The 17,961-nt window shown below is 49.3% G+C and overlaps 1 protein-coding gene across 5 annotated transcripts in view; it reads left to right on the top strand.

Annotated features, from left to right (window-relative positions):
* The window catches only part of TTC23 (tetratricopeptide repeat domain 23), a 98,387-nt gene that overhangs the window by 24,867 nt on the left and 55,559 nt on the right, over positions 1-17,961 (top strand). For all 5 annotated transcript variants that reach the window (XM_070053504.1, XM_008248783.4, XM_002721772.5 and 2 more), the window contains exons 3-5: positions 5,220-5,343; positions 8,308-8,461; positions 8,640-8,765. In XM_070053504.1, the coding sequence (XP_069909605.1) occupies positions 5,220-5,343; positions 8,308-8,461; positions 8,640-8,765 (404 nt within the window). The remainder of the gene's footprint in view (positions 1-5,219; positions 5,344-8,307; positions 8,462-8,639; positions 8,766-17,961) is intronic.

Raw genomic sequence — 17,961 nt, 5'->3', positions numbered from 1 at the left:
TAGCATTTCTTTACAGAAACCAAAATGAAGCCAACCAACCAACCAAGCTAAAACCTCAGACCTGTGGTCCACTCCACGAATTCACGTTCGACGTAGCTGTCATGTCAGTTTAGTCTCCTGTAATCTGGATCTGTTTCTTCACCTGTCTGTCTCTCCATGGTGATCGGCCTTATTTTTGCTCAGGCCTGGGCTCAGCTGATGCCGTTGGGACAGGAATGTCACCGACATAGAGCTCTGCTCCCCGCACCCTCTCGGGCGGGGGCACACCATGTGCCCTTGTTACTTGGATGCTAACTTGAACACTTGGGTAAGGTCCTGCCCCACAGGCCTCTGTACTGTAGAAGCACTAGTTTTCCCTTTGTCACTAATGCGTTTTGTGGAGCTTGTCTGAGACCATGTGTATATTGAAAACCCTGCCCCCTGGTTTTAGCGTCTACTGATGATTCTCCCCTGAATCTATTACTACTCTAGTCAGACAGCCAACCTCTAACATCAGCATTCTTTCAATGTTGATTTGTTGGCATCCCTTTATAAGGAAGAGTTTTTTTTTTTTTTTTTTTTACCACATCTTATTTATTATTCATTTACTTGCATCAATACAAGTTCTGGGAATCCCGTCTTTCAAATGTGCTACAACCAACATTATTGTCACAAACGTGTCATCCCACATTTGCCAGTGAGAGCTTTGAGCTGGCTCTTGCATTCTTGACCCATCCTCTCGTTCCGTGCACATTTCCTTAATCTCCAATACAACATGGTTTTTCAGGTTTGTCTTGGACATCGCCTATTCCAGCCTTGGATTCAGGGAGCCCTTGGTTACTCTTTGTGGGGAATGGTATTTAGACACCAAGATCGGGGTATAGTGTGTCCATTTTTAAATCTCTGTGGCCAGATCTAATGACCCTCAGAGTTGCAGAATTTTGATGTTAAGAAGTTTAAGAAATTCCATGTAGCCCCAGAATGATGTGGAAAGAGCTCGGGACTGGGAGCTCTGATTCTGCCACTCACTAGGAAATCCTCTCGCCTCCCTGGCCTTGTATAAAGCATGGAGGGCAAATTAGATTATTTCTCAGCCTTGGCCCTGTTCTAAAGCTGTCTTCCTGCTGCCTCTCACCTGTGCCAGTTGCTAAGGCCACTGGAACTGGCAGGATAAAGGTGGAGTAGCCAACGGGGATGTCCAGACCATGCTGACAAGTAAGGAAACCACAGGGAGGTCACACTGTCCCTCTTCAACCCTGCACCGGGGGTGAGGACCAGGGCTGTGACCTGGGAGCCTGACCGGGGCTGCCCAGTCCTCACTGATGTCATGGTTGGGACACATTCACCATCATTGCGGCTTCTCCTTCTGGCAAACTCGCTAGACCCCCAAAGCTTCCATCATTTCTCTCTTTTTGTACACTGTGTTCATTGTTCTCTCTCTGTCTCTCTCAGTCATTCTCCAAACTTTCTGTGTTTAGAGGCAATAAAATTAGTGATCCCCAAAAGAAGAAATACAAATTTACCAATAAATACATGAATATGTGCGGCCTTGCCACTTTGGGGCGGGGTGGGGGGATGGGTTACCTGACAGAGGAGCCGACTGAGGACAGAACAGCAGTTTGCGCCCAGCCCCACGGAAGGGACATGCCCTGCTCACGTGTGCTGTACCGGAGGCCTGCGCTGGTGTGAGCTCTTGCCAGCGCACTTCAGCGATAGCTGCTCAAAGCCCCAGAGCTTTCCATAGCCATTACCCAGTAGTCCTCTGTAGGGATTTATTCAGAAAGTTAAAAAAAAATTTTCAAACAACCTAAAAGCTCAGTAACAATGGATTGAGTAATTCACTTATGACACATCCATACAGTGAAATACTGTGCAAACGTTAAAATTTGTGTCATAGAAGATTACATGAGAATGGTTCATAAATTGTCAGGATAACTCATTGCAAATCTGCATGTAGCTCCTGAGACTATTTTTAAAAAGGAAAGACTAGGTTTATTAAAATGAAGCATAAAAGCGGTTTTCGCTGGCTCGTTAGCTCCAGGAGGTGAGCTTGCTGTGACTTTCCATTTTCATCGTTGGACTCATCCGTGTCTTGACAACAAGCGTGTGTCACTTTGTTGTAAGAAACCTGTTACTGTAGAAAAAGCCACGGCCCCACTTTTCTGAGCAGGGGTCCCTCAAGCTCCCCCTGCTGGGTACGAAGGTGACTCTCCCGTGGTCAGCTGTCTGTGTATTGTCTTCAGATAGAATGTTGATTCGGGGTGAGGATGCCTGCCATCCAGGTGGGGATTGTGTGGGGATGCAGGCATGTGGGGTTTATGCCTGGCCTGCGAGTGCAGCCGGGCCGGGTCCTGATCTTTCCCACCCCTCTGTCCAGCCTCTTCCCTCTCTTCCTCCGTCCCAACCACTTCCACTCGCTTTCCCCAGCTGTCTTCCCTCCCACTTCCTCTCTTGCTGGTCCAGGGATGTATTGCTGTAGAACACCCCAAACCTCCGTGGCTTGGAATAGAAATTCATTCTGCAATTTGTGCAGAGTTCAGTGCGGTCAGGTCAGCTGTGCCCCATGCCCCATGCAGCGGCGTCCACTGAGCTTGCTGGGAGAGGACAGTCAGTCTCCTGCCAAGATGGCTCCCTCACATGGCTGAGTAACCCGAGGTGGCTGCCGGTGCCTTTCCACCTGGGCTTCTCCGTGGGCCGTGCAGGCTTCCCTCGGGTTCTGCGGTTGGATTCTGTATGAGTTTGCTGGAGCTGCCATAACAAATACCGTAGACTGGGCAGTGGAGACCACAGACGCTTGTTTTCTCGCACTTCTGGAGGCGGGGTCCGAGACAAAGGTGTCAGCAGTGCTGACTGCAGCACTGGCAGGTGCTGGCAGGTGGCCACCTTCTCCCCGCATCCTCAGTCTCCTCTCTCTGCCGGTGGCCACCGGGTGTCTTCCTCTTCTTGCATAAGGACACACATTGTGTTGTATTGGGCCTACTCTCACAGCCTCATTGTAATTCGGTCACCCCTTAAAGACTTCATCTCCAAATGGAGTTCCGCTCTGAGTTACTAGAGATTAGAACTTCAACTCAGGAAATTGGGGAAAGTGGGAGGACAGAATTCAACCCATGACAGGTTCAAGAAGACAGAGGCTGGCCTGGTGTAGTGGGTTAAACACCACCTGTAATGCCGACATCCCATGTGGGCACCAATTCAAGTCCCTGCTGCTCCAGTTCCAATGCAGCTCCCTGCTAATGGCTTGGGGAACACAGCAGAAGATGGACCGAGTGCTTGGGCCCCTGCCACCCATATGGGAGACCCTGATGAAGCTTCTTGCTCCTGGCTTCCACTTGGCCCAGCACTGGCTGTTGTAGCCATCTGAGGGGTGAACCAGTAGATGGAAGATTTCTCTGTCTCTTCGTTTCTCTCTGTAACTCTGACTTTCAAAATAGATAAATAAAACTTAAAGAAAAAAAAAAAAAGACACCGAGAGCAGTAACCACCAGTTCCCTAAGGCTTGGGCCACCAAGCTGGCACTGCATGATTTCCTCCATTTGCTGCGGGTCAGGGTCATAAAGTCCATGTTCAAAGGGAGGGGGCACAGACCCCCCCCCCACCTCTGGATGGAACAGGTGTCAAAGAATGTTGGAGCTGCGTTTTCGACCACCAGTCTTGTTTTGGGTATAACCATCCCCCGGTATCCGTGGGGCATTGGGTGCAGAACCCCTACAAGATACCAAAATGCACAGATGGTCATGTCCCTTGTGGAGGTGGCATTGTATCCACACAGAACCTACTCAGCTCCTCCTGTACCTTCCAGATCCTCTTTGGATGAAACCTAACCCAAGACAAATGTTGTGAAAATAGTTGCCACAGTGTGCTGTTTTAGGAATAGTGACAAGGAGACGGTCTTCCTGTTCAGTACAGATGCAATTATTTTTTTTCAATCTGTGGATATTTAAATCCATGGATGCAGACCCTCTGAATGCAGACGTCAGCTGACCATGTAGCACTGCTCTAAGCTGACCCTCAGCTGGAGAACCACACCTCTCTCTGTCTTAGCCCTGAATGAAAATGTGTTTCTCACTCCTTTAATAAAATATGCTTGGTAGTCATGATGATCCCATCTGCTGTTCTATTTTTTTTTTTTTTTTTTTTGACAGGCAGAGTTAAACAGTGAGAGAGAGAGAGAGGCAGGTGGTTTACCCCCCAAGTGGCCGCTATGGCCGGCACGTTGCGGCCAGCGCACTGCGCTGATCCAAAGCCAGGAGCCAGGTGCTTCCTCCTGGTCTCCCATGCAGGTGCAGGGCCCAAGTACTTGGGCCATCCTCCACTGCCCTCCTGGGCCACAGCAGAGAGCTGGCCTGGAAGAGGAGCAACTGGGACAGAATCCTGCGCCCCAACCAGGACTAGAACCTGGGGTGCCGGCGCGGGAGGCAGAGGATTAGCCTAGTGAGCCACAGCGCCAGCCCCGTCTGCTGTTATAGTATCACAGGCTGCCGAGGAAGGTTTCCAGCTGATAGCTAAAGGGCATGAGTTGAAAGTCACTACCACTCCCCCGCTTGGCCAAATATGGGGGGGCTGTTCATTGAGGGGCAGCTGGAAACCTAGGGAATGGTTCTATGTCTGTTATACTTTTCCTGGTGTTTATTCATTCCACGACATCCTCTCCCTTTAAATGTACGATCAGATGGGAGGGTGGGGACAGCTCTGTGGTGCAGAGAAGTAAGCTGCCGCTTGCAAAGCCAGCATCGTGTAGCAGAGTGCTGGTGGGGTGTAGCTGCTCTGCTTCCAATCCAGCTCCCTGCTCGTGTGCTGGGAAAGCAGAGGAAGAGGATCCCACCACCCGTGTGGGATGGAGCTCTAGGCTCCTGGCTTCAGCCTGGCCCAGACCTGTCTGTTGTGGCCACCTGGGGAGTGAACCAGAGGATGGAAGATTCTCTCTTTCTCTCTCTCTCCTCCCCCCTCCTTGTCACTCTGCCTTACATATAAATAAATATTTTTATAAACAATGAACAATCAGATGCATTTACATATTTCTTAAGTTTGTGGTCTATTTTACCCTAGCAGATACCACCCACAATACATCTTGGCGGGTTTTATTCTCCGCAGTATCCTAAGTGCTTAGAATCGTGCCTGGCCCAGAGCAGCAGGCATTTAATAAATATTTACTAAATGGATAAAAACGTGAGTCGATTGGTACTCTGTGACCCTTAACTTTCAGGTTGTCTGTTACGCCGTCTTTCTCTTCCTGACAGTATAAGCAGGCTGTCCGAGAGCTTGTGCGCTGTGTAGCACTGACGAGAATTTGCTATGGCGACTCCCACTGGAAACTGGCAGAGGCACACATTAACCTGGCTCAAGGCTACCTCCAGCTGAAAGGTGAGCGCCCGCCCTCCATGCAGACTGGTTCCTGCTTCCAAATTTGAGTCACAGATAACGGGAAGGATGAGATTTTGCATATTCTCCTTTACAGCACTGGGAAGCCATTTCTTTCTAGAAAGCGTTAATAAACATTCAGAAGAGAAAAGGGAAGACAGACAGACCCTTCTGGGTTTTGTGTTCTGTGACCTTGAAGTAGGGTTCTTAGGAGATGAGGAGTCCCAATGGTTAGAAGGCTTTGTCAGCAGACTCTGAAGCATAGAATGCAGACCTAGATTGGGATCGACCCACATTTTTATTGACAGGGAGTCTCTTGACTCTGAGTAACAAAAAAATAAAAGGCTAGCCCAAACTGGCACAAACAGAAATGTATGGCGGGGCTGGCGCTGTGGCTCAGCCAAGCCGCAGCTTTACAGCGTCCCATAGCAAAGTGCTGGTTCAAGTCCTGGCTCCTCTGCTTCCGCTCCAGCTCCATGCTGATGCACCTGGGAAAGCAGCAAATGATGGTCCATGTACTTGGGCTTCTGACACCCAGTTGGGAGACCCGTATGGAGTTCTAGGCTCCTGGCTTCAACCTGGTCCAGCCCTGGCTGTTGTGGCCATACAAACAACTTAAAACTCTAAGATTAAAATTTCTTTAGCCAAGCCATATCCAGATGTTCAAACAGTGAGACCAGGATTCTGTTTCTGTTCTTGCTATTGGCGCCATTCTTAGCCTTTGCCCACATGGCAGTGGCTTTAGGCTTCCCTTACAATCATTCCCAGGAGAAAAACAATGAGTCTCCTTCAGGATCCCAGGATTTGATGATGGGGTGGGAGGTGGGGCTCCAACCGACCAACTTGGGTTGCATAGCAAATGCAAGGGGTAGTCTGATGGCCTCTTGACTCCACTGGGTTCTGGGGGAGAAGCTGGCCTGTCACACGTGGATTGGGTATGCAGGGCCTGGACATCCTAGCAGGAAAACAGAACAAGAGGAAATGGCTATAGGAAAGGCAAAAACAACAGATTCCCCACATGTGATGTCTTCTCACCGACTGTGCAGCCTAGGACAGGACGTGCAAGGGATCATCTCTGCAGGCAGGCCTCCAGCTGGAGATGATGATGATGGCGATGACGATGATGAAGACGCTGACCCCCAGGGTGGGTCCAGTGATGCCTGGAATACTACAGTGGAAGAGACTAAACTGCCCTCCATAGAAATGCCACCCGATAGATTTGGCCAAACCTCCTTAGAGACTGGTCCTTATGGAAGACCACTGTAAGAACCAGAGGGGACCTTGGAGATGGTTTTGTCTAACCTTGCCCCCTGGTCCCGGTTTCTGATTCAGAGGAAATGACAGGTCTGAGCTGAAACTGCTTGCTGCAGATCACGCTGCTAGTACGCCCCGATCAGCCTCAGACCGGGCTCTCACGTGCAGGGGCCTTGCCGTCTGGGATCCAAGCGGTGCCTCGCTCCCCCTGCCGCCTTCCTGGGTGGCAGCGTTTCTCTCTCAGCTGGAAGTGGAAGCGTGCCTGCTGGTTATTAGGCTCTAGCTCAACCCCTCGCGCCGTGCTGTTTTCCACATAGAGCTTTACTCGCCCTTCACCTCACTCCTGGGAGATGGGTGTTCGTGTTCTCTCTGCTCACAGCTGAGGAAGCTGACGCCCACGTCTCAGGAATCCGTCCTGGGCATTCTGAACTCAGAGCCGGTGCCCTTCCCCTCAGCCCACACTGAGGAAGAGTGAGGTCCTGAACGGCCCGGACGTCCCCAGGCCTTTTGTGGTACCATGGGCATAGCTGACTCTAATGCATTTCTGGCAAGTTAAGGATGTGCTTTTTAAAAAATAAGACACAGGGGCGAATATTTGGCCTAAAGGTTCAGGTGCCTGTTAGGACTCCCACGTTCCACATTCAAGGTACCTAAGTTCAATCCCGGCTCAGAGTCCTGATTCCAGCATTCTTATGCCTTCCTCGGGAAGCAGTGGCGAGGAAGTAGGCGGGTCCCTGTCGCCCGTGTGGGAGACCTTGATTGAGCTCCCAGCTCCTGGCTCAGGTTCCCTCAGCCGATGCGGGAACCAGTGGACAGGTAAGTTCTCTATCTCTCTCAAACATTAAAAAAAATTGATTTATTTAAAAAAATGAGACACATAAAATTCAGTGAGAGTTCCCACATGAAGAGCATAGCTTTGATTTTTCTCCGTGAGACATCTGAATGACGCAGGAACAGAATTAACTTGGTATTTTGACTGCTTTTGCTGAAATTTGAACTCCGATTCACGTAACTAAGAAATAAGACAGGGATATATGATGTGAGTAGGAGGTGGTGTCAGAGCAGGAATAGGGCAGGAGTGGGGGAAGCAAACAGGCTAGAATTCTCGAAGTGATCCCGTGTCACCCTGTGCACACCGAGAAGCTGGGGGACACCAGGGCGCACTGGGGCGTCTGTTCTCAGCAGCAGTTTTGTTGGCTTCGTTTGGCTCCTCTTTGTCTCATGGTAGCCTGCTGCCACGGAGGAGTGAGAGGTCGATGCGCACTCGTCCGTTTCCTCCTTGGAGTCAGCTCTAGCAGTATGGTTGTAGATGCACGATCAGAAGATCCAGAATTTTTAGTATTTCATTAAGACTGCTGTCACCAAGCCAGGGTAAAAATTCACGAGTACCTTATTTCCTGCCCAGAATGCTAGAGTCCTTGTCTTCCATTTATTTTTTGTAATTACTTATAACATTTTACATCTGATATTGGTAAGGTTTCAAAGCTGTTCAATCCCAGCTCATTCTGTTTATTTCTTAGAAAGGCCACTTGGGGAAAATTTTGTCTTCAGTACTTGGTAAAAAATGCTTCTTTGGTTGTTCCAGTCATGGGAAAATTCCGTGCGGCCCAGGTACAGCTCCACGTGCCACGTGGCCATGCGTGAAGACAGAGAACCACGCTCCTGTCCATGTGTTAAGAAGGAAACTGAGATGACGTCTTTTCTGGTCCGTAGGTCTCTCACTGCAAGCGAAGCAACACGCAGAAAAAGCCCAGGAGATCCTCCTCACTAACTCCATTGGGCCCCCACGTAGTGACAACACGGGAGTTTTCAAGTGTTCCGTGGAGCTCCTCCACACCATGGGGAGAGCCTTGCTCGACCTTAGGAAGTATCCTTCTGTCTGTGTCTTCACAAACAGAAATCCTCCCTGCGCTACGCGTTCTCAAGGGCAAAGGAAAAGCTGACAGGGACTCAGGAGGGCCAGGGGAAGTCGGGGGCTGAGGAAGCCGAGCGCCAGGGCCCCGCATGCAGACCAAGGTGGGGAATGTTTCCTGAATGCAGTTCAGATTTAAGGAAGCCTCGGAGAACTTGGAAAAAGCGGAGAGACTTTCAGAGGAACTGCTGCAACGGGGAAGGATCGTAAAGGAAGAATGGCTGGCAACTCAAGCGCGGATCAAGTGGTCATTTGCACAGTAAGTTTCAAGGCCAGGACTTTGTGCTTGGTGGCTAGGGGTTCTTTGCCAGTGGCATCTGTCTTCAGGTAGGAGGAGTTCCTCCCTGGGGTTGTATCCATGACTTCTCCCAAGGCCCCTGTCCAGAAATGAAAGAGGAACACAGCCGTGTCAGAGCAGCCCCAGCAAGACACAGACCTCAGTGTTGCTCTGCCCTCATGCCCACCTTGGGTCCTGAGTTCTCACCGTGTTCTCTTGACTTTTTCTGCCTGCTCTTCCTCCCTACCCCTTGACCCTGACCCTGTACCCTTCTCTTCCTTTCTCCCTTCCTTTTCTCCCCCACTGCTCCATCTGAAACGCTTCAGTAGATTGATTTTGTGATTAGGGCCTCCAAGGAAAAAGATCTTAAACTTACCTGAACCCATGACCCCGAGAGGATTGCTCTTGGCTCCTCACCAAATAAACCCAGCTGGAAGAGGTAGAAAGAGAGGGGGATGGGCCTTGGGTAGCTGGTCCATTTGTCTCTCCCAGGGGGCCAGCTCTAAGCCATTCCCCTGGAGTGCTGCAGTGAGAAAGCAGGCCCAGCTCTTTGGAAGGATGGGTCTGTGGTGGGAGGAAGGTAGGAAGGGGCTGCCCTACAAGAGTGGAGGATCGCAGTTGACCGACATGGCTGCCCTTAGCCGAAGCTGGAAGAATTCAGTCTACCTCTGTAACCTTGCAGTTTGGTTCCCAGAAAACTCAGAGACCTGGCAGAAATCATTTTTAAGAAAGATTTTGGGAAAGAACCCTAATAGGACACACCTAATCCTCCCGTGTGTGTGTGTGTGTGTGTGTGTGTCTGAGTGGGGGCGGGGGGGACATGTGCACCATGTTTCCTTGTTAATTAGTTTGGTTTGGTTTGGAGATTTTTTTTTAACTTTACCTACCAACTTCATCAGTCCACTCCAGCTCCTTAGTTTTTTTTTTTTTTTTTAATTCATTTCCCCCTTCATTTCTGAGTTTGATTCTCATATCCTCGCCATTATAGATGCCTGTTTTAATGATGGTCTATTCCACTAAATATATAACTTGGAATGGGAAATTGTGTTGCTTTGTGTACTGATGAGTTTCAAGTTTGTTCATATTCGAAGTAGGAGTCTCTGCTCTCTTTTCTCCACCCAGCTCTTCATTACTGCGTCTATTTTGTTTATTGCTTTTGGCTTCTGCACGGTGCTGCGCAGGATGCACTTGCCCTTCTCTGCTTCCCCGTCCCCCCGCAGTGGACACGCAGCTTGTCCCCAGCCCTGTGCCACCACAGTAGGGCTGCTCTGAACACCCCAATGCAACCGGACTTAACGTAGCTGAGCAAGACTTGTTCTGAACTTGGTCTGCAAGTTACTCTTTAGTCCGGAGATTTTTCAAGGGAGGTATGTTTGAGGTATCTTGATATTGTTGATATCTAATTTTATTCAGTTGTGGACAGAAACATCATCTGTATGGTATCAACTCTGAACTTATGGAAGCTTCCCCTGCAGCCTGGTCCATGGTCACTTTCTGTGGATGTTCCAAAGGCAGTCGTGCACAATACGGTGGTGTTCTGGTTGATGCCGCCCTGTGTGGACGCTGGCGGGCTTCCAGCATTGCAGCCGTCCTGGTTTGTGTAAGTGTGTGCCGTGTTCGCACAAGGATGAACGTGGCTGAGAGGTCATTGCTCAGAAGGTACCTGTCTGTCGTCAAGCAGCACATGGCCGTGGGCTGCCAAGGACATGCGTTCTTCATTTGTTGTGTGTCATGCTGCAGTGCCTTAGGTTGACCTCATAATTCTGTTACTCAACTTTGTGCCTTTGCTTTTTTGCCACTTGGACATCGTAGTTTTTAGGATGAGTGTGTTTAAACCTCCAGCTACACATGGGCCATCTCTATCTCCTTATAACTCTGCTAGTTGTTTTGTATTCTAAGGCTCCTTTGGGAGGGGAGGATAGATCAACAGTAGCGTATCTTCCTACTCTAGTATTTTGTCGATAGTATATCTTGTCCTTTTTGTCCCCTGTATTTATATTTATTTTGCCTGATATTTTACCCTGGCTTTATTTCAATACAGCTTTTCCTGTGGTATCTTTTTCATTTAAATTTTGTTTTCATTTTTAAAATTTTTAGTTGGGTTTAAATTTCCTTGTGTCTTATCAGTTTTATGTTCATTTATCTTTTCTTGCTTTCCTTGATGTTCATCAAATATTTTTATCATTCCTTTTTCCTCTCCATTGACTTGTAAGTCATACCTTGTTTTATTTTATTCTGGGGTAATTATAAAGTCTGTCACTGATATCCTTGACTTATTAGAATTTGATTGTCAATTAGTCAATTAAGCACTTGCAGGACAAGAACAGGACCTTTGCACAAGCTAACTCTGTACTCGTCTCTGCTTGCTGCTCTTTTCTTATATTTATGTCACCACGTGTTTTATGGCATAGCACAGACAACCGCCGAGAGGAGGAAGGGGTTTGTAATGTGCGTAAGTGACCCAGGGACTGTCATTTGAATCTGTAAGGAGCCCTATATATTACTAAAACAGTCAACCTAGAAAAATGGGCAAGCGGGCCGGCGCCATGGCTCACTAGGCTAATCCTCCGCCTAGCGGCGCCGGCACACCAGGTTCTAGTCCCGGTCGGGGCGCCGGATTCTGTCCCGGTTGCCCCTCTTCCAGGCCAGCCCTCTGCTGTGGCCAGGGAGTGCAGTGGAGGATGGCCCAGGTGCTTGGGCCCTGCACCCCATGGGGAGACCAGGAAAAGCACCTGGCTCCTGGCTCCTGCCATCGGATCAGCGCGGTGCGCCGGCCGCAGCGCGCCGGCCGCGGCGGCCATTGGAGGGTAAACCAACAGCAAAAGGAAGACCTTTCTCTCTGTCTCTCTCTCTCTCACTATCCACTCTGCCTGTCAAAAAAAAAATAAAAAAAAAAAAAAAAAAAAGAAAAAAAAAAGAAAAATGGGCAAGCGGCTTTATAAAAAAGATAGCCACATAGCTACTGAACATATGAAAAGATGTTTTAGCCCTCAGTTATCAGAATAATGAAAATTAAAAATCATAATTCCCACGAGAATGGCTGAAAAAATTTTAGAGACTGATAGCATCAAGTGTCAGCAAGTGTGCGGTTCCGCACCCTCTCCTGTGCTGCTGTTTGGAATGCGTTTGGAGTGACTGCCCTGGAGTGCTGTTTGGCCTGTCTGCTAAACGTACACATTCGCACCGGCTGTAGCCCAGCAGTCTCACTCCTGAGTGCAAACTCAACAGCAACAGCCACACAGGAGAAATGTGTACATTTATGCACCAAGAGACACACCAGGAAGTCCAAAGCTACGTTGTTTATAAGCAAGAACCGGAAGTAGCCAATGTCTTCATCGACATAGGATAACTTTTGGATGTTTCCACCAGAAAGAAATGTTAAATGCTTGGAGGAATAGAAAAGTTTGTTCTGGGTGGACCTTATACAACAATGTCGCAGGGCTTCCTAGAGATACATACAATTTTTATGTAAGTTTTTTTTTGTTTGTTTGTTTGTGTTTTTTTGACAGGCAGAGTTAGGCAGTGAGAGAGAGGGAGACAGAGAGAAAGGTCTTCCTTCCGTTGGCTCACCCCTCAAATGGCTGCTGTGGCTGGCACACTGCACCGATCTGAAGCCAGGAGCCAGGTGCTTCCTCCTGGTCTCCCATGCGGGTGCAGGGCCCAAGCACCTGGGTCATCCTCCACTGCCCTCCTGGGTCACAGCAGAGAGCTGGAGTGGAAGAGGAGCAACCGGGACAGAATCTGGTGCCCGACCAGGACTAGAACCCGGAGTGCCGGCGCCGCAGGCGGAGGATTAGCCTAGTGAGCCGCAGTGCCGGCCAACGTAAGCTTTTTTTTTATTTTACATATTTTAAAAAGTAGCATAGATAAAATTGTGATCTTTTGGTGACCAAGAAAATGATCAGGCTATGCTTACGCTTGATTCTTATCAACATAATGCTGGGTGACAGAAACCAAGCCCAAACGGCCGTCATATAGGATTCCACAGGTGGGTCGTCCAGTGCAGTCTCTCCCTTCCATCTTGTAAGACAGGATAAAAATGAATCAGAGGTCTGAGATGTGGCATTTGCTGCATCTGTCGGGGCCTGACTAATGTATTATAGCTTAATACTGAGCAGTGTTTTTACAAAACTGTAAATTATCTCCTGCCATAATCTGCCACCTTCTTGGAGTCTGGCTTTTAAATTAGCAGTACCAAACCTTGCCAGCAGATGGCGAGGCCCGTTCGCGTCAGGGCTGAACACAACCAGCAGTTCAGTTCGCATTCCAGGCTGACCTAGGAAGTCACGTGTACTTTCTGTGTTAGCAGAGTTGTTCCAACTTTGCCACTCTTTTCATCCTGAATCTCCACCCTGACATCTTCACTGCGTCGTGCGTGTTTACACTGCGTGATTCCCACGCACTCACTCTGCTTTCCATCCGCATTGAAATGCAACTGTGTTGTTCAAACTGATCGGCTTCCGGAAGTAACAGAGCTCTGGTTTTACCCATTTTTGTGGTCACACGTGAACCACAGCAGTCTTTTCCTTTGCCAGGTCTTGGAGGTGGGAAGGCCGGGATAATCTCTCAGGCAGCTCTCATGGGACTTACGTGCCTCTTAAAGGAGATCTTTCTGTGAATCCTCTTCCTCCTCCTGCCTCTCCTTTTATGGTGCCTGCCAGGCCAGGCCAGCGCCTTGCTCGCTGGGCTGGCGGACAGTTAAGTGCTGCAGGGTGACTCATGCCTCACCGTGCCTGAGGGCCTCCCCCTGCTCCTCCTCTGCCCCAGCCCTGCTTCATCAGTTTTGACTTCTTAATTTAGGAGAGTGAATCCAAGCCATGTGTCCCTATGTTGTATTTCTATAAATCTGTTAAAGTCTCTGGGAAAAAACGGGCATACTTTTCCCAGATGTGAAAAATTATCTTCTGTCCTGGTCACAGAAAGATAGATCCACAGGGACAGACAGCTGTCTTTGTACCTGTGAACACTGCTGTGCACAAAGGCACACACGCACGTCTTTCTAAATCACCCCTCCACATGGCATGGCTGTGGTGCTCTGCTGCTCAGGAACCCCCGGCCTCCCAGCCTTCCCTGTGACTGCACTACCTGGTGTTTTTGGCTCCATTCACAGCCTGCCCAGCAGGCGCTGGCCTGGCCTGGCCGTGCCTAACTAGCCCAGGAATAAGTAAATACTTTTCATATTGAGAGCATCAACAGGACACCTGGCAGGTGTTTCAAGGCAGTGGGTTGTGGAGTCAGAATCCCGGGGTTCAAATCAGTGTTCACTCCGACTTGGATAAATCCTGGCTTCCTTTGAGGCTCTCTTGGGTCTCCTGTTAGCCTGGGAATGGCAGGACCTCAGTGTGTTGCTGGGAAGAGTAAATGGACACCACGTTAAAGTGTCTGGGAGCCAGCGTTGTGGTACTGGGGGTTAAGGTGCCATCGTCAACACCTCATCTCATATCAGAGTACGAGTTCCAGTTTCAGGTGCTCTACTTCCCATCCAGCTCCCTGCTAACATGCCTGGGAAGACAGTGGATGACGGCCCAAGTATCGAGCCCTGCCACCCACATGCAAGAGAGACCTGGATAGAGTTCCAGGTTCCTGGCTTCAATGTGGTTCAGTCCTGGCCATTGCACCATTTGGGGAATGAACCATCAGATAGAAGATCTCTCTTTCCCCCTCCTTCCCTCCCTCCCTCCTTCCCTTCCTCCCCCTCTCCCCCCAGCCGAGTTGCTCTGCCTTCCAAATAAAAAGATTTATTTATTTTACAGAGAGAGACACATATACACACAGGGATAGAGAGTTTCTGTGCCTACCAGTTCATCCACCAAATGGCAGCAACAGCCGGGGCTGGGCCAGGTGGAAGCCAGGATCCTGGGACTCCATCTGGGTCTGCCATGTGGTTGGCAAGGGCCCAAGCACTTGGACCGTCTTCTGATACTGCCTTCCCAGGTTCATTAGCAGGGAACTGGACTGGAAGAGGAGCAGCCAGGACTGGAACCAGCACCCATATGGGATGCCAGGCCACACAGGCAGTGGCTAAACCCCTGAGCCCCAACATTGAAAATCTTTTTTTTAAAGCACTGGACAAATGGTAGCTTCTCAAAAATGAAAGAGAAGGAAAAGAAAAAGGAAATAAAAGCAACTGCTGTTATATTTACTCTCTAATTTAGCATTTTTCTTTCTGTCATTTTGTCCCTAAACTGAATTTAAGGCAGATGGTCACATGACAGATGCAGGCTTTGCGCGGCACGATTGCCCCTCACGTACAGTGTTTCCCCTGTGACTTGAGAATGCTGAGTGCTCTGTCTGCTCTCCTTTGCCGTCCAAGCTAAAATGAAATATCTCCATATGCTTGTTTTATAATCTTGATTTTTGCTGCTTTGTCTTGCTCTCTCTTTCTTGTAGTCACAAGATGTGGAAAGTAATTCTGTCACAAGGTTTCCAAAGCAGAAGAGGAATGGGAAGATCGTCCTTTAGCTGGTACAGGTTGAGCATCCCGAATCCCAGTGTTTACATTCGGATCTTCAGATTAGGGAAAGCCTTCTGCAAGTATTCCCAGCTCTGAAGACATCCCAGCCAGAAGCACTTGTGGTCCGAAGCGTTTTGAAGCAGGGGTACTAAGCGTGTCCCTTCTGGGCAGGAGCAGAAGACAGACGGGAGTGAGAAGGTGCAGGCGTCCACCGGGCACTGCTGTGGCCTCACTGAGGTGGTGTCCCCGTACTCGTGCCTGTGGGAGTGTTTTTAAAGATTTACTAGTTAACTTGAAAAGCAGAGTGACAGAGAAGGAGAGAGATCTTTCGTTTGCTGGTTCATCCCCCAAATGTCTGGAGCAGTCAGGGCTGGGCCAGGCTGAAGCCAGGGGCCAGGAACTCCAGTTGGAGCTGGATCCGATGCTCCAGTACGGAATGCTGGCGTCACAAGCAGAGGCTTGGCCCACTGCACCCCGATGCCACCCCCTGCCCCTGTGTCGAATGTTTCCTGCCGTACTTGGATCCCACAGTCCCCTGAAAATCGGTCCAGGGGTGAGCTCCAGGTCTAACTTTTGTTTCTGGACCCGATTTCTTTTTTCCCTAACATCTTCTTTTCATTCCTCCTGGATGCCGAGTTGCACTGCTCTCTGCAGGAGACAAGCGACCAGCGCTCCAAGCCCTGCTTCTCCCCGGCCTGCTCCTGGCAGCGGTCTGTGTTCTCCGGGAGAGACACCTCTGCAGCTCCTGTGAGCCATTCTGCGCTGGAAGGCTCTGCTGCTTTACCGACAGGAAACCATTTATTTACTTATTTATGTGCTGGTTCATGATCCGATATCCCCGCGATTGGCAAGATGCTCTTAACTTCCATTAGAGTCCGATTTTCTTTTTCTTTTTTCTTTTTTAATGTAGGGAATCAAAAACCACGTGGCACAGGTCACTCTCATATGCTTTATCTGCTGTCTACTTTTTGAATTCCCTAAAGCTTTAATATTTTAGAGCTCTATCTTTTTTATCTTTCCCTTTCTGACACTATATCCTTATAATGCACATTTTTCCTAAATAATAATGACTGAGATAATAGAAGGATGGTTTGAAATAATAATATGCATTACTAGTAGTTTGTAACAAATATCCAACAGTATGTGTCTGAGTAGTTATCTGACACATGCTAATATGTATCAAGTAGTAATTAACACTTTGAAAAGCCCCAGGGCTGCCATTGCTGAGCCCCTCATGGGTGAGGCCGCTGCCGCGTGCCTCCCAGTCTGGTTCCCCTGTGAGGTGCAGGCGCTGAGTATTCCCATCTTCAAAGGAAGCAACCGAGAGTGCTGAGCCTGCCCCGCACACCCCCAGATTGTTGGGAAATGACAGAGCAGAGCCAGCCCGTGCTGCAAACCAGGGCACAGGTCACACGCACCGCGTGGCAGAGACCCCGAAGTCAGTCTCTTCTCACCTTGGCTCCAAACCCTCTTGTCGTCTGTCGGGCTTGCTCTCCCATCAGAGTCCCATGGTCAAGGACATCCCCCCGAGCCTGTCTTTTCCCCTGGTGCTCAGTGCTCTCAGCAAGCTCTGGAGCCTTCCCAAGGACACTGTGCCAGAGGAGGTTGCCTGCACGTGCTGCACGCTCAGACGCGCCCCCGCCTGTGAGCTCTCCCGAGACCGAGACACGCCGGAGACGAGGCAGTGTCTCGTGTGCGCTGTAGAATCCCTGTGGATGTATTTTCATTCAATAAAACATGCCATGCTTTAAGCTGTAGACCTGCCAAATTAGCATACCGCCACATTCTGCTGTTCAGAATTCCCTGTCTTTTTCATCTGTCTCGGGTGTTCCCTAAAGCTACCAAATGCATTCGCACGAGGCAATAAGTCCTCAGAGCATCCCCCACAGGCAGGTAGGAATGGAAAAGGAGAAAATATTGCTAACCCAAATGTTACACAGGAGGAAAGGGAAACAGACAAGATTACCCAACATTGACTGATGCTTCTAAGTGAGTTGGAGATGGTCTGGGACTGTAGCTTAGTCGTTTCTTGATAGGGCACTCTGTCTTTGTTTCTTTTTTACCACATAAGCTGTGAAACTGAAGCAATGTGTTTTTTTGTCTTGCCTCTTCTTAGCCAGGAGTAGTGTCCCATCATCAAGCCTCATGAGGCTCGCCAGGTGTGGCTGTGGACACTGGAGGGCCCCTGAACCAGGACCCTGTGATGGCGACAGCAACGCCTGGGGCTCCCAGGGTGCAGTGGGCTTCCTTCTTTGTACACACTCAACAACAGAGCATTGCATTCATTCATCTTCCAAAGAAAATATTGTAGGCATATGGACGTGTAGCTGTGATTATGCAGCGTCTCATGTGCATGCCACCGTGCTTACAAGGTAAAAGATTTCAGAGGCGTGGAGGCCTGCTGTGTTCTTCCCCATCCGCTTCTCTTCCCCGGCTTAACAGGCAGACACTCTGAAGGTCTGGCTATTTTTCATTACTCCAGATGTTCTTATGCCCTTTGCTGCATATGTGTAGGACCATAAAGATATGTTATTTTTCATGTTTTAAACCCAGTATGCATGTTTCCTTCTGCCGCTTGCTTGTTTCCATTCTGTCTGTGTTTTTGAGATACACACACCCCTATCGATGGACACCTACAGCCCCGGTCTCGTCATTGTGTTTAATTGTCTGACTTCCCCGGATGTGGTGGTCCGTCCTCACGGATTGCTCCCGGTTTGTCACTAC

The sequence above is a fragment of the Oryctolagus cuniculus genome, chromosome 12 (assembly GCF_964237555.1).
Source record: "Oryctolagus cuniculus chromosome 12, mOryCun1.1, whole genome shotgun sequence".
NCBI lineage: Eukaryota > Metazoa > Chordata > Mammalia > Lagomorpha > Leporidae > Oryctolagus > Oryctolagus cuniculus.
Note: the sequence above shows the minus strand (reverse complement) of the source record. Positions and strands in the feature narration are given on the sequence as shown.